Below are 18,162 nucleotides of genomic sequence, written 5' to 3' on the forward strand. Positions count from 1 at the left end.
TGGACTAAAATAGTGACTATAGATTTTTTAATTTATAATTAGTCATCCTTTTCATGGCTAAACGTATAAGCAGACAAACACGTCGATGTAGCTATGTATATGCATATTTTTGAAGTGATAATCTTTTGCACTCTTCCAATACGTACTTGTACGTCCTTGTTTCTCCAATTTTTTCTTCTAGATAATTGTTTAAATCCTCCAATTCCAAAAATATATTTATATCATTTATTTTCATATATTTTTTATCAAAAATGAACTTAATTGGTCAATGATTTGTTAAATAATTATTTAATTATATGACTTATTAAACTATGCACATAAATCTACCGCGAAAAATTGCTAAACAGTTTTTTAAAATTTATTTTATCAAAATAAGTTTTTCCATTTTTCATCATTTCTTATACAAAAACATGTTACAATTTTACGTTCGACGTGTCTACCTCTCTAATGGGGTAAGATGCTCGTGTTTGTTTTACAATTACACACTTTTAAAAAAATATTTGGAAAAAAAATATATGAAAATTTATCACTTTATCACTTCTTCACGATATCACTTCTTCACAATATTTTAAATAATCCCACTTCGCCTGTTTATCTGAGAGAGCTCATCCAACCTCTTTCACAACACGGACTATCTCTTCGTTCTAATAACGAGAAAACCCTTTTAATACCATACCAATACACAGTAGTAGCCGCTCGATTGTGGAATAATCTACCCAATAATGTTAGAGACGCCCCTTCTTTATTTACATTTAAGTCAAGATTGAAATGTCACTATCTAAATATTTGAATTGTTCCTTTATCCTTCTTCTTTCCTTCTCATCCCCTATCCTCTCTTCGTAGTATAGTGTTAATTTTTTTTAAATATATTTATTTTTGTTAATCTTTGCTTTTATTTTTTTTTATAAAATTGTAAGATTCAATATGTAGGTAGGAAGAAATTGCCTTAAGGCAATATGCCGTCCCTTATATGTTTAAATATTGTATATGTATATTTAGTATCAAATAATAATAATAATATACGGTAAGATCTTTGTGTTGTGGGTATTTTCTGCAAATTGAGAAATTGAATTTTTGTGATCAACACTATTTTCAAAAGGTGATTATTTTAGTTTTTTTTTATGAAAGTGGCCTGGCTTTTGTTAGCAGAACATAGAAATTATTTTACTGCACCTGATAACACCAATATCTCTTTTTTTATTGTGGACTGGCTGCTTTCTTTATAACTACGTTCAATTGAAGTACAACTTAAATGTCATTTTATACCTAAGAAATATTATCTCTAAACCAGGGGCAAACCGTGTATGGAAGCGATTATGCACAGCTTACCATTATATTTGACAAACCATAATAATGTTTTATTGTAACTTTATTTACAGAAAAACAAATAAATAATTACCATTTATTTTAAATCATTTCCACCGTTCGTATTTTTATCCTAATATAAATATAAATTTTAATAAAGCGCGCCAAGAAAATATAAATTTTAATAAAGCAAGCCAAGAAACTAGCCGATTATTCCAGCTTATTTTTTCATACAAACAAATATACTACATTTTGAATGTATTTAATCCAGTGCGGGTTTTTTTTTTTATATTAAACTTGCAGATTACACAAATTATTGAAAGATTCTTGATTTGGAAAATAATATTTCAAAAATTATTTCTTAAGGACTATTTTTCTTTGTATGGTGATTTTGACATAAGACCATAATGCGTCATTTTGCAGGACATTTAGCACTCCACGCGGCCGTTTTTAGCACTAGTAATTACCAGAACAATGCGGCAAGTTGACATTTCCATTGAATACCTAATATCGACTGAATTCAGAGTGGTATTTTTTATCTATTTTTTAATGAATTATATATTAAGTTATATATTAAAGTATAATAAATATATCACAAAGTTACACCGTTTGAGTTAATTTCATGGATGAGAGTTGTTGTATCACACAGAACCACAGAAAAATACCAATTTATCGTATATATTACTTACGTTATATTATGTACCTCCCATGTAGGTACAAATATATGATATTTTTTTATAGCTTACCTGTAAATAAAATCATCATTCGCCACTGCTCTCAACGCAGGATGATTTGTTTGTGAAATTCAATTTAATTCGTGATTTTATCCCATTTTTTAAATACAGAGCTTTTTAAATTTTCTTGTGAATATCTCGAAACAATGATGGACAAGATGAACTTTGGAAATGGGCGACTCCAATATTTGTAACACGAAGGTATTTATTGAGACAACAGGCTAGTAATAATTTAATTCTGTGGGAATAATAAAAGTTGTTCGATCATTTTTTCAAAGAAAAATGCCGACAAAGTCAAGTCCACGTAAAATCCAACAAAATCCAATCCAGTTCTTCTCTTTGGATGTCTACGTGATTCCTACATTTTCACGTAACGCTACGTGATATTAAGGCGTCGATCTTAAGTTTTTTTTGACTCTCGAAGGCTTGTTCTGAAAAGCTTGTGTAAAACGGAAATTCCTATTGTGGAACCACCTTCCTTAGTGTCGAATACATTTACAAAAAATTGTCGTCTAAAAATATTTGTCATAATCATTTTGTACCATGGATTAGAGCGCGAACAAAGGTCACCGATGTGTTCCATAGGGCTGCCAACCAGAAATGGATCTGGGCTGGTGTCGGCAGGCCTCAGACAAGGTAGTCTGATGATATAAGACGAGTTGCAGGAAGTGGTTGGCTCAGGATAGGGAAATATGGAGACTAAAAGGGAAGGCCTATGTTCACCATTGGACAAGAGACGGCTTATGATGATGAACATAAATATCATCATCATTTCCCTTTTCACACCTAATGATACATAGGGCACTGCATTTGTACAATAATGCCACGTATTTAAATCATTTTGTTGCCATTCAGGCAACAGCAAAATATTAAAAGTAAACAAAGAGAACAGTTAAAGTATTTATTTATTCATTTTTTTGTTCCATTATAAACGAAAATTGATAATTAAAATAATGTGACCTCACTGCGGTTATCCGTGTCAAGGACACTTAACAATTACTTTTAAAAAATATTTTTACATGTGAGATTAAACAAAGAAAACTTGATAAACAGAGATAATAAACAAAATGTTCAGACATTTTTAACACTACGTATTTAAATAAGTGCGAAGGTTTTCACGGTCACTGTTATCAAAATGTTAATTTTTTGGGTGATACTGTGTGTGTAGGATTTGTTTCGACGTTTTGGCTACCATTGTAGGAGCCATCTTCAGGGTGAACTGAGTGTTTTTTTCATTTCTATTCATTTTTGTAGTATGTAGTGCTGGAAACCACGTTGAGTTTAATTTAAGCCCGTCATCTTTGTTTATGTTATTTGAGTGTCTGTATATTTCAATTGCCGGTGTCTATAAAGTGTTCCGCTATTGCAGATTTGTCAGGGTGCCCAAGTTTACACGCTCTTTTGTGTTCGTCAATCCTTTTCTTTGCTATGCGCCCTATTTATCTTATGTACACTTTATCACATCCTTGGCAACTTAGTTTATAAACAGCTTCCATTTCCAAGGGATTCTATTCTTTTGGGCTCAATAAATGTTTCTATATTTTTCCTACAGTCCCAAACGTTGTTCTAATATTATGTTTCTTCAGCACTTTAGCTATCCTATCAGTAACATTCTGTACATATGGTAGGTATGCAGATCCGCCAACGACAGGTTATAAGCCTTCCATAATCTTTTCTCAAAAATGTTTTCCTTCTGTCACAATAAATTTCAAAATCAAACTTAAGTTTTTTTCTAAATCTAAAAAAAAAATTTAGAGATACTACAATTAGCAAACAAACGCTTTGTTTACGAACCATCATCTCTGGATAAAGTTAAAGAGAAGAAAGACAAATGATATACAAATTCGAAATATCCAGTAAACGGTTTCATCGCTTTCGCGACATCTTCGAGACTGGTATCGTTATTAAGGAGTTCAATGTATTTATACAAAACAGAGGTAAGGATAGAGAATTCAAAATTATATGAAAGTAAATTAAATCAAATTATTTTTATCTTAAGGATCATTCACAATTTTTTTCAGGTTAACTTATGAGTTGAGATAATGCTATTTCAATGAGTTAAGTTTAGTAAGTTTAACGTGTATTATAAATATCCTCAATAAAAATACCAGTCTTGAAGATGTCGCAAAAGCAATGAAACCGGTCACTGGATTTTCCAAATTTGTAGATTCTGTATCATTTGTCTTTTATTTCTATAATAAATACCAATGAACTTCCATCAAGAATTTTCACTTTCAAAATTAAATGTTTTAAGTAGAATAAAAAATAAAGAAATCAGATTTATAGCACTACTAGAAAACGGCACTTGTCTCTAGAATAAGACCCCAGAAATACCTGTCTTGTTTCGACTTGCCAATTCCAAAATCCCTCGAGAGAAATGCTTAAAAAATAAAACACGTATTACGAAAATGTCACACGGTTTTTTTTCCTAATTGTCGCATTTTATAGTCCCTATCGTTGTGTTAAGGTAAACAATATTTTTATACTTGTTACTTTATATTTGAAATGTTTTTTTTTTCTACACAGTTTTTTTTTTTTTAAGTAAAACACACTACTTTTCATGTTTATTTTAAAAAAAACATAAGAAATATTAAGAAATGATCCAGCTCGATATACCATTTGTTAAAATGTGGACTGTGTGTATAATTTGCCAAAATAAAAACGCCATCTTTCCATTTAAAACTCGTGAAGTTTATTGTATGACTTATAACTTTACAACATTTACTTGATGATTTTAATAATTATTGTCGTATAAATATAATAAAATGGCGGTGAACTTCGCCGGAGTCAATATTAAATCAAGGAACTTTACACCGATTAAGAAGTTTGACAAGAGCGCCATTTGCGCTTCTATTTATGCCACTTTAATGTACTCCGAAAATAAGCGCGTATTCGGTGTTACCAATACAACAAAAATAATAAAACACAAATAATCAGTTCTTAAATATTATTATCGAAATCCGATCAAATGATTTAAATAATAAATGTAGTGATTTTTTATGAAAAATCGCATTACGATTATATACTTCTATATAATCGTAAAGATGTAGGCTTCAAAATACTTTACAATGGAAGGAAGAGAGAGAATTATACAAAATATTTTACAATGGAACAGACAGAGAATTATTCAAAATACTGTATAGTGGAAGAGAGAGAGAGAATTATTCAAAATATTTTACAATAGAACAGAGAGAGAATTATTCAAAATACTTTATAATGGAAGAGAGAGAGAGAATTATTCAAAATATTTTACAATTGAACAGATAGAAAATTATTCAAAATACTTTACAATGGAACAGACAGAGAATTATTCAAAATACTGTATAGTGAAAGAGAGAGAGATAATTATTCAAAATATTTTACAATGGAACAGAAGGAAAATTATTCAAAATACTTTATAATAGAAGAGAGAGAGAGAATTATTCAAAATATTTTACAGTGGAACAGAGAGAGAATTATTCAAAATACTTTATAATGAAAGAGAAAGAGAGAATTATTTAAAATATTTTACAATAGGACAGAGAGAGAATTATTCAAAATACTTTACAATGGAAGAGAGAGAGAAAATTATTCAAAATATTTTACAGTGAAATAGAGAGAGAATTATCCAAAATACTTTACAATGGAAAAGAGAGAGAAAATGATTCTTCATATTTTACAAAGGAACAGAGAGAGAATTATCCAAAATACTTTATAATGGAAGAGAGAGACTTATTTAAAATATTTAATCAAGAACAACACAGATAGATAACATTTTTGGGGCGAAAATCTACCATTTGTATGATTTACGAACTATCACTGGCCGATATTATGTATCTTTTTTGGGTGATACCGTGTATGTTGGATTTGATCCAACATACACGGTATCACCCAAAAAAGATACATAATATTGATAACAGTGACCGTGAAAACCTTCGCACCTATTTATCACTGGCCGGTTTATAAAAAAGAAAAAAAAAATATTTTTTTTTAAAACTACGTAACATTCATTCTACGTAACAGTAACTCTTTTTTCTGTTGAAAATAATTTAAGTAAGGTATAAAACCGATCAAGGACTACTCATAATTTATTGTTGATAGTTAATTTTAGAAATATGTTATTTATATTCGTATATTTATAGCCACAACGCCGCGCGCCGTATAGCTGCAAGATGTAGCTGTAAAACGAAATATTCATGTAATAAATTTATGGTAAATATATGCAGAAAGAAATGACTTTTTATCAATTTCTTCAGTAGTTTGACGTTATCTATGATTAATTTCATAGTTTGAAATCATTTTGAATTGATTCATGCTAAGGTGTCATTATTTTGCGCAGAACCCCCGTATTTTCTCAATATTGGATTGAGTTATCAAAATAAAATATAAAATTGTAAACTCTCTTTTTAATACCAAAAATACTTGAATTAATTAATTTTAGAGTACCTGCTGTCAACACTAGGAGTACTTTATTATTTCATTGCTCCAGTATTTCTTCCAACCAACAAAACAATTCATTGATACCGAGACTGCATAGGTTAGGTAACACTTATGGAACGGCTGAAGACATTCTGTCCAATTCTTTACTATCTTATAAGTCCACATTAACCAGTTTATTAGTAGCTGCTCGTCAAACTATTATTGACAATTTAATTCCATAAATTAAAAAAAATACTTACTTATTTTATTGTTATCAAAAACGTTTTTCACTTTGTGGTATGACATTTTACACTTATTTGTTTATAAATTTGTTTAAACCACTTAATTTTATTTTTTTAAATTACATAAACACTCTGCTTTCCATTATATGATACATCGGTTTACTTCAATACCACTAAATAAAAATAATTTTGACTTAGAATTAAATATTATAAAGAGTATTGCTTTCAATAATGGCTATGAACTAAATTTAATTGACAATATTTTGGATAAAAAACTTAAATTAAACTATAGGAAAAAATACTTATACAGTTCCCAAAATATTTCCAATAAAAATGAGAACTGGCGTAAAATTTTGTACATTATTTAATTTTCTAATAATATAGAACAAATCTTACCTAACAATATTAGGCCAGCTTTTTATACTAATAATAACATAGGTAAAATATTAACAAATTGTAAAGATAAGGATGATAAATTAAATCATTCGGAATTTATAAATTGAATTGTTTAAATTAATAATAGTAATAATAATCTTTCAGAATTCGCAAATCATCTTATATCCGAAAACCATGAATTTAATCAAGAAACGTGTGTAGAAATTTTGCATGTCAATAAAAATGGTTTTCGTTTAGATAATTTAAAACGATTAGAAATTAGTAAAGCCATTAATCAAAAACTTCAAATAATAAATAATCAATTAAATTTAACTTTGAGTCCTCTTTTAAAACTATTCCCGTTATGATTTATTTTATCTTCTTTCTCTCTCTTTCTTCCAGCTTTCTGTCTCTTTCATACAATATTTTACTATATTAATAGCAACGCGTGTAATTATAAGTTAGTTAAATTCCTGACGATGAGGTAGTAACCCCGAAACCGGTCGAAGTGTAATTAAAAAAAAATAATTAAGTGGTTTATACAAATTTATAAACAAATTAGTGTAAATACTTACTTGTTTATTTTTATTACCTTATACTTGATTTTTTTATTTTTTACTGTAATATCAAATTGCATTGTTGTATTGGCAAATACGCATTTCATTAATACATATTTTAATTTCATATTTTTTTGTGATAATATATGCTTGCTTGTTTATTAATTTAACTTAAAAATTGTCTTTCTTGCTTACCGTAACACTTTATTTTTTATTTGCCATACAGAATTTATTTCATAAGCTTATATCTTTGCATTTTTATTTTATATACTTACTGTTTTTTCTTGCATACCTTTGTCATTATTGTTTTTTTTTTTTTTTTACTTTGTAAAACTTTTTATTATATCCTTTTTAACTAATTTCACATATTTTTTCTGTATATTCTGTGTTTATTTTATTTATTTATTTAAATATTAAAGTAGGGCACACATATCATACATATTGTTATGTGTGTTCTAATAATAACATTGAAAATATATTTAATTTATAAATTGTTTATCACATATGTCTTGACCATTATTTTAAATTTTGATATGTTTTTTTCTTCATAAATATTTTTTTCCATTTTGTAATACTTTTTAATTGCTTTAAATAAAATTGAATTTTGTGACTTTGCCTTTTTCCTAAATGGAAGTCTAATTTTGTTCTTTTCTCTAGTATTGTGATCGTGTTCATGCTGGTTCCGATCAATTTTTTTCCAAAATGAGAGTATTATTTAGTATGTTGGCATGTATTTCATTTTTATTTTTCGTGCCTTTTGGGCGTTAATGAACAAAATAAATAAATAAATAAATAACAAAATTAAAGAGTAAATAAAAAACATTTTCCATTTTGAAATTTTTATTTTGGAACCACATATTTCAACAACTACTGCACTTAAAAATACGAAAGATTCTACGTAGATGACGTGCAAAACCATGAATTTTTTTTTTTAAATACAGCTAAGGACGGTTTTTTCATTCGTTGAATCCCAACAATCTCATACTTTTGTACTCCTGCTCTTTTTGACTTTTAGCAAGTCACATTATCAGGGAAGTTGCATACATTCTGAGTGGTATCGAAGACAAGATTTCCGCTACATGTGAACTTGCTGTATTTGTATACACCCCTATGAAAGGTACAAAGGTAGAAGACCTTGCAATTACTGGGGTCCCTAATGTATCCTTCTCCTGTGCATGGAGAGGAATTAGGAGCGGCAGTTGGAGCAGAAGTTGGAGCGGCAGTTGGGGCGGCAGTTGGGGCGGCGGTTGGGGCGGCGGTTGGGGCGGCTGTTGGGGCGGCGGTTGGGGCGGCGGTTGGGGCGGCGGTTGGAGCGGCGGTTGGAGCGGCGGTTGGGGCGACGGTTGGAGCGGCAGTTGGAGCGGCAGTTGGAGCGGCAGTTGGAGCGGCAGTTGGAGCAGAAGTCGTCGTACTTGGCTAAAATACATAAAAATATTGGTCGATTTATTCAATCAGTATAGAAAAAGTGAGCAGTCTATTTTATCTTTCAGGACCTTACTAATTTTCTTTGTCACTTTTTTTTTTATTTTTATTAATAACTAATTAAAATACAATATTACAAATAAATACAATTTTTTACAATAATCAAATACATATATTTACATTAACGTTTCCCATTACGTAAAAGAAATAAACAATTCTTCTGTACATAATGGGGAGTGACGTCTTACAAAAGATTATTTTACTTTAATCAATAATATTTTTTAAATAACATAAATAAATTACAAAAAAGATATTAACAATGTTTTCAAACAGTAACTATATTACTGTTGTAGGTGTACATCATTTTAGAAAAGGGAATATAAAAGTCTAGGCATTTACATGTTTGAACATCCATATATTTTCAGTTCTTTAACTGGTCATAGACATTGTAAATACCTTCACTTCCATAAATCCTTCTCTAAAATGTTCTCTATCAATTTTCTATATCTGTTGATTTTTTATTCACTCAAACATTAATGTTTCATAAAACGTCCTCTTTTGGTGCCAGTCAATGATCATTATCAAAATATCACCGTAAATTAAAGGAACTACTGAGTTTTGAATTCACGATCAATCTCTTCACAAGTCAAGTTTTACTCAATTACATTTTTTATTATTTTTGTATTACATCTTATAGGAATACTTACGCCAGTGCTCACTCCATTTTTGACGCCAAGGCTCAATAAAGTCAGAAGGGGGAACTTTCCATTACCACAGTCTCCCCTGTAGTCATCAGTGTCCACACTCCAGACCATGGCACCTCCCAAGTTTTTGTTCAAGATGTAGTTGATCTACAATGTAATGAATATTATTGTCTTAGAAAACCTAATGCTTTAATTGATTTTTATAAAAGTAATGAAGTGCTTACCTTAACTTGCACGGATCGCAAGTTGTCGTAGCTGACCCATTGATTTCCCTTAACGAGGTATGGAACTTGAGCTTCTTCATCATACTTAACCACGGATGTGGATTCCATTTTGCAAATCTACAAACGTAACAAAAATAAACCCATGAAAACCGGAAGCATTAATATCGTGAGGTAAAAAATACAAATTTGCAATTGTGAATTTACCTCACTGTATCCGAGGATACCCTGTTCTCCAGTGGTTGGACCGGCCCATCCAGGGGAGACCATGGCACAACGAGGGGCAGTGCAAGCAGTAGAGGCCAAAGTGAAGGATCTTCCATACAAACCAACTCCCATGACCAGCTTATCAGGAGACGCTCCGTACTTCAACCACGCCTTGATACTGTCATCAATGTTGAGTCCTTCGTTTTCGGTTCCTACTTCAGCGGCAGCTCCAAACAGAGGAGCGTTGTGTCCAGTTACTTTCTCCCAAGCTCCGTGGAAGTCATAAGTCATCACGTTGATGAAGTCCAAGTTTCTAAATAAAATTATATTTTATAACACCACATTTTGAACAAAAAACACACTGCAAAAATTACAATATGAATGTATCTTACGTCGATAGAGCCTTGACATCGTAAGACTGAACCATGGAAAATTCAGCAGCAGCGACGGCAGCTGTGAGGAGGAATCCATATTTGTCAAACTCAGCCCTCAAGGTCTTGATGAGTTCAGTGTAGGCTTCCTTGTCAGCAGATGCACCTCCTCTCTGTCCGGGGTATTCCCAATCCAGATCCAAACCATCGAATCCGTACTTCTTCAAGAAGGCAACAGCATTAAGTGCGAAGGTGTTGCGCTGTGTAGCGGATCCAAAGGCCTGTGAATAAATTTGATGAAAATGTTAAAACCAATATTTCGTTCATATTTAAACGATTTTAAGTATATTAAAATATTATACCTGTGAGTACTTAATCGATCCTTCGTTCCAGCCTCCGATGGCTACCAAAACCTTAAGGGATGGATTTTTGCTCTTCAGATTTACAAACCTCGCAAAAGCACCTGAAAATTGGAAATAGGATTGTTTAAGTTTCAATATATTATTATACATTGCCAAAAAATACTAAGCTCCTTTTTTTAATGAGACCATATCATTGAAATGTGTTTTTAAGTACCTTTTCCATAGTCTTCATAGAGATCATTCCAAGGATCAAGAATTCTTATTCCAGGGGCATCACTAAGTCCTACGAATCCGTAGTTTAGATGGGTACATAGAGTTGGGTCAATATCTTCTACGTCGAACTTTCCACCATTTTGTCTGTAGACGGACCAGCTACCAAAGTAGCATACCATACGATCTAAAAAAAAGACAGGGTACTTAGATTGTGGTAAGTAAAATGCCCAGATTAGTTATGTATACTAGTTTATTAGTAAGAATGACTCTTTTACTCCAGGAAAGAGTATCGTAAAATGGCTCTGCCAGGATATGTGAGTATGTAGATATTGTAGCTTTGTTGTTGTTGCCAATCAACATACCTACACCTCTTACATTTTTTTTTTAAACTCAAAATTATTTTGAGATCTCTTAGGATTAAAATAAGATGAAACATTTAGTAGAAGATAAAAACAATTTTAAAATAATGTAAATATCGAATTAAATAAATAAATATTTTAAAGGATTCATATTACATGAAAATCAAAAAGTACTGTTTCATATTTTTTTATTAATAAAATAAATATTTTCTTTCTTATAATTTACCCAAATATTTCATTTTGACGGCCATTTTCAACGAGTTGTAAATAACTTACAATTGGAGAATGGGAATCAAATTGGGGCAGGGTAGTATTTGAACCACGAACCTTTGAGCCGTGAGTCCGAGACACTAGCCAAGGGGCTACAACCCGATTAAAAAATAATTTTACTAAAGGCTTTGTTTTATTTATTTGAAAAAACTACAGTAAATTTAAAAACAATACATTCTGTGATATGGTGTATGAGTCCAATTAATTTTTTTTACGACTATATAATACTTTTTGTAAACATACTAATGAACAGATGAAAAAATAAAAACATGTTCGAGTAAATAATAATATTTAAAGAATATCACACGAGATAATTTAATAAAATAAAAATGATTTTGTTCCCAAAGCGTTAGGAGGGATAAAAAGAATAAGAAAAGATTCCGTTAAATTAGGAAAAAGGGGGGATTCTGTTGAAGAAATTACCCTTAAAATGGCTTATAAAGAATAGAGACAGGAGAATAACGTGATATTAATACATATTAATTAAAGTAGTTCTAATATTTAAAAAAAAAACAAGTTTTAATTTAAATATATCAAAGGAGAATTTTTTTGTTATATTCCCTGCAGCTACGGTTAATAAAGGAATTATAAGCGAAGTTATTGGATGGTACAGAATTGTAAAAAAGTCAAACTCCAGTTAATCTGGTAGGGCAGTTTATATACCATTTAATTATTTAATTACCATTTACCAGCTTTGACAAGTGCAAAAGGTTTGTTCTATATGAACAATACCCAACACTAAATATGTATATCCGACATATGGGAATGACTATGGATATTTATTAATTTACTCAATATATTTTTACTTTTAACAATAATGGAATTTCCAACGGTTAATATGATTTTTTTTCTCTCAAAACGCTAACAGTTATTTTGTTTTATGAAAATTAGTATTAAATAAATTTACTTTAAGGTATTGTAAATTGTTCGTGATTATGCTTATTTTTAAAATGTATTTTTCTTAAGTGTATTTTTGTAATTATATATCTTTGTAAATAATATGTGTATGGAAAAAAAAACAAATAAAAAAAATTAAATAAATAAAGTAAAATTTTAAAAAAATCAACTTACTTGCTGCAGAAACCTCTGAAGCAAAAATGCTCAAGAGTGCGAAGCACACGGTTAATCCTATTATTTTGGCCATACTATGGTATGATGTTCACTATTGACCAAAAAAATAGATATGATGTTTGAGAGATTTGTTCATGTATTTATACTAAAACCTAGGGTTGTAAAATGAGCAATCATGATTAGTTTTATTGCAGATTACCGAAAATGAACTATATTGCTCTTTAGATAAAAAGGGCCTGGTAATGTCAATTAGTGTTGAAGCGTAATAGGGAGGCGCGAATCATCAACATTATACAATCTAGTAGCATTTTCTACGTGTCATATAAACGCTATTAATTTTTTGTGAGTTTTGTTTAGATAAGCTTAGAATTATTTTTTTACCTGATCATTCAAAACGTATTCATTGGTTTCAACATTTATTATCTTTAGTCTGTAATCTAATAAAAAATAAGAAGATTGTACGATTTATGCATTTTAAAACATAGTTTTTTTCAAAACTGCGCAATATTTTTTTAATAAACCTGTCCGAGATAAAAAGTTTCGTTTTTAACGGTTAAAATTTCTGTTAAAAAAGATACTTACAAACTTTTTGTAAGTAAAATGTAATTACTTTTCGACCGGCAGATTAAGGCTCTTAAAGTTTAGACCAAACTTTAGTTCATTGATTCTCATAAAAAGACTAACATCAAACTAAAATTTGATACAGAAATTTAAAAATTATAAATTTTTTAATAGAATTTTGGTGCAAAAACTAACTAACATACATTTTGTGGGATATTTTTTTAATTCTACGTGAAATTATGCTTTCAAAAATAGCGTTTAAAAAATAAAACAGTTAAATATTTTACCATTTTTTATAGAATAAGATATGTGTTTTTAATTGTTTTTTAAAATATTTTTTTTTTAGATAATAGTATAAAAAATAACTTTGATAATGTTTATAGCGCCGCTTTTGTAAGGAATCACTACAAGGCCGCAAGAGTAGTACATGTTTAATTTCTACGCTACGTTTTTAGGAAAATATTCATATATATATGCCATCAAACGGTGTTATATGTTATAAAACATGAAATCGAGAAATCTTCTCGAATGAATTAAATTTAATAAATCATCACGCCATAATTAATTCACAGTGAAAGCCATTCGAAGCGTTCTGAATTATATGGATTACAAGTAATTCTAAGATAATGCACTATATACCAAAAGGCTTAATCGTGGCATTTTTATGCCTTTTTTATGATATGCACTTAAAAAGTCAATTGCTAAAAAATGACAGCGAAATTATTTTAGAATAATTTATGGAATATTTCCTAGTTTTACAAAAGTATTTTAATTTTAATTAAAAGAAAAAAAATATTCGGAAAACATTTAATTTTCGTAAATCATAAGTATGTTTAAATGTTTTAAGAAAAGGCTGAGTTTTAGGGAGTTATAAAGATTGAAATCAATTGAGAGGAAAAACACTTAAGAAAAGGTACATGTAAGTCTAGGCATTCACAGGGCATATGACATGTTGTTAGCTGATTTACTTGGCTACCTTATCATTTTTTTATTTACTTAACTTTTCGTACATAATGTTATAGGTACATTGGCGGGCTTATTGCCAAATGGCAATTTCTTCTAACCGACCAATAAAATTTTTATAATTCAATTTACAAAACATTTTCAATATAAAATAAAGGTTAAAAGCTACAGATATATAAAAATAGTAATAAACGTATTGGTTTATAAATTACCTTAAATCAATACTATCATTTAATTGGAAAAAGGAAAAAAGAGGAAAGGAGGAGAGATTCAGGAAGAAAAAGGAGATGTTTCTTCAGACGTGATTTAAACAGAGAAACTGTAGTAACATCTTTGATGGTGGATGGAAGATGATTTCACAGTCGAACCGCATGGACACTATATGAGTTAGAGAAGAAAGAGGAATTGTGGATGGGTATTAAGTAAAATTGTACTGTAAAATTCACCATTCCGACTATGTTTAAACATCGACATTTTCTCAACTCTTCCCTCTCTGCTGTAAAAATGTCCAATCTTGATAACTCTCAAAGAAGTGGAATCCAGCCTGTTTACAAATATTTGTTCGTATTTAAAATATTGTTGATTTAATTCACTGGTATTTACTATGTATTTTTATTGTTATTTATTGTGGCTTGACACGGGCATAGCCTAAAAAGCCTTAATAAGTTCATAAAAAATTAATTTTGTAATTTTGAATGAATAAATAAATAAATAACTAAATTACAGTCGGCATATTTGAAGTCAAAAAGGAAAGAAAGATAAAGAAATGAGTTATATATAAGCAATGAGAAAATGATTTTTTATCAATTTTTATATCTGCATTTTCATTTATTGGGGTAATTAAGAAATATTTTAATCCTAGACTCAAAAGATCGTATAAACAACAGATACAGTAAATTATTTTTTTGAATATCTTGTCATAAAATGATCGTGTTATCAAATTACAATCATGGATACGTACTTCTGTATCTTACTTCTGAAGAAGCAATACTTTACAAAGGCTGCTCATTAAAATTATATATTGGAATGTGAAATTATTCTCAGTTGTCTCTGAGTACTCGTGTGTGGACTTCAGGTTTTTTTTTTCTACACCATAAAATGATTAGACACTGGGTTTAAAAATCACTATTGCGAAAACCCATGTACGGTGTAATAATTCTTGCCTTGATGCCCAAAATCACCTGACTCTTTCAGACTAATACCCGTATGCAGAGACAAAACTTAAGGTGAGGAAAGTACATTCTAATTTCAAATGCAGAGAATAACCCGAAGGTGAAAACAATTGAATATACTCTCCACACTTTAAGGTTTGTCTCTGCATACGGGTATAAGTAATCGAAAGGGTCGAGAGTTTCAAATACCTGGGAGTATATTTACGGAAAATGATAGCTTCAAAAAGAACTGGGAGTGTAACTAGGCGCTGCATTCAATAAATATATAAGTAGATTTAGATTGATTTATTTATGATGAAATGCATCGTTTTTTACTTTACATATTACATATTTTATTTGTATGAAATATTCCCAATCAGCAAAAGTGCCGGTATGAGGGGATATAATATATGATGACACAAAATTGTAAATTCAATATAGGATTGCCCTGAACTATTATCTCTCATCAACTTCAGGGTGCCTGGAAGAATGACTAGACAGGTGCCACCGTTTTGTAGCAACAATTCACGGACAGTGTATACTTGTAATGCCGTATTAAACAGACTTCATGAACTCGGCAATAGTTATTCCCACGTATCTGATATATTTAGTGTAGGGTAATGTTCCTATAGAAAAAACTTTTTGAACTTTTTCAAAGATGTTGAATGGTAATTATATTTATTCATTCGTGCATTTCATAATATATACAGTTTTTTGTTCACTTTTTCCAGCTGTATGAAACAGTACTTATGATTTTCTTGTTGTATTACTGTAGAATGTTTTATTATTTAAACTTTCTACTGAATATGTTGTATAATTTTTAGGTTAATTTTTTTTTCATAAATCTTGGGTATAAGGAAATTTATGTTTTTTTTTTTTTAATTTAGAAAAATATTAAGCCAAATATGTTAGTATTATAAATTTTTGTAAAAGGCAGATTTGAAGTTTGTGTTAATAAAATAAAATAGTTTAAATAAAAAGTTGATAAAATAACATTACAAATCACTCGTTACACGGGCTGTAAGAACAGTTTTATTTAGGTGATTTTTAAGCACGTATATTTTTTGTATATTTTTTAGGTCATTAGAAAGTCAATTGTAGAAATTTTTTGCTGTATACACAAAGCGGGTTCTTTTGCCGTTAGTCCTAGGTTGTTCGCAAGTTAAATTATTTGACGCTCTTGTATTTATTTTATGTATATTGTAGTTAAAATAAAATTTAATGTTAATCTTTATTTTGTTCTTTTTCATCTTAAATATCATATTTACCTTTTCTGTGTAAATTTATTCATCTAAATTGGGCATTTTTGTTATTTTATATAAATCTGTGATTCTAGTATACTTATTGAAATTAAATGTTACTATAAGTGCTTCATACAAAGTGTAGAAGTACAAAAGCATTGTATATCATTAATTTTGTACTTTTATCAAAGAATTCTGTTCTTCTCATTATTCCAATAATTGGGCCCAGTTTTTTTTTTAAACTGCTTTGATATTCAACAGTATGAAGTCTGTCAGGAGATCAGATATATACTCACTGAATACCAAATCTCACCTATATAACGCCTGCATAACATTTTCAATATTTTGAGTTTGTCCGAATTTCTGCAGACAAGGACTGGATTCAACTCCCCGGGGAGCTGTTTATATTAACATATTACAACAGAGATGAAGAACATTTAAGAGAAGGTAATATAGAAGTCTAGGCGTCTACAGGGCTTATGACCTGCCAATGGCTGGTGTAAGTGGCCACTTTACACACTGTGTAACATTCACCATTCTGCCCATATTTGAACATCTATATTCCTTAAATTCTTTCATCTGTTGATGTTTGTGAAGTAAAAGAGCTGAAACCTTTATTTATGCGGGTAAAATTCATCTAATTGAATTATTTTACCTGCATACTAGGTTACACCATTGATAGCCATTGACAGGTCATAAGCTATTTAGATGCCTAGACTTCTATGTTACCTTCTCTCAAATGTTTTTCATCTCTGTTGTAATATGTTACCATCTATTTTCTTCTACGGTTGCGAATCGTGTCAATTCACTGGGGCCCAGAACAGCAAAATTCAGAGTTTCCAGAATATATGTCTCAGAAGAATCTTGAGTGAGCGGTGGTTTGATTTTGTAAGGAATGAAACGGGGACGCAGCAAATTCCGGTGACAACTGTCATCAAGATTGGCTTGGCCATGTACTATGGATGCCTCCTGTGAGCCTTAACGGCGCTCGCTTGCCTACTTTACAAGGCATCAGGTTCTCGACATCCCTGGTGTCCACTGCTGACCGTTCGTCGGCAGCTCGTGTCAGAACTACGGGACGCGCACCTGACTTGGGAGGATACACAGGAGATGGCAGCCGACAGAGATGCCTGGAGGTTCTTTGTGAACTCTATATGCTCCAATTAGGGAGTGGACATGAAATTATGATAATAATGATTGATGATTTATTTTCACTGGAAATACTTTTAAACAACTCGCTGGCAAAGTTTTTGCCTGTAAAATATTTATTTAATTATTTATTCCGTCGCAAAATTCTGAGTGCAAATTTTACTCAAAATGACGTCCAATTATGCAACTTTTTTGTTTTTAATGACAAAGAAATTATAAACTTATATATTTATTTAATTAATTTAGTAAGTACTCACAATATAAAATTGCTATTAAGAAATGGATG

General features: G+C 30.2%; 1 protein-coding gene across 1 annotated transcript; it reads right to left on the reverse strand.

Annotated features, from left to right (window-relative positions):
• Nucleotides 1–8,441: 8,441 nt before the first annotated feature.
• On the reverse strand, nt 8,442–12,911 carry LOC148274154 (chitinase-3-like protein 1). Its single transcript, XM_088237545.1, has 8 exons — nt 12,812–12,911; nt 11,113–11,295; nt 10,899–10,999; nt 10,558–10,817; nt 10,166–10,478; nt 9,962–10,078; nt 9,741–9,884; nt 8,442–9,027 (listed from the first exon to the last, which is right to left on the reverse strand). Exons 1-8 carry the CDS (start codon nt 12,882–12,884, stop codon nt 8,623–8,625), a joined length of 1,596 nt encoding a protein of 531 aa, XP_088093671.1. The 5' UTR covers nt 12,885–12,911; the 3' UTR covers nt 8,442–8,622.
• Nucleotides 12,912–18,162: the final 5,251 nt, after the last annotated feature.

The sequence above is a fragment of the Micrasema longulum genome, unplaced genomic scaffold (assembly GCF_059751315.1).
Source record: "Micrasema longulum isolate JH-2025_06_02 unplaced genomic scaffold, ASM5975131v1 h1tg001738l, whole genome shotgun sequence".
Classification (NCBI taxonomy): Eukaryota; Metazoa; Arthropoda; class Insecta; order Trichoptera; family Brachycentridae; genus Micrasema; species Micrasema longulum.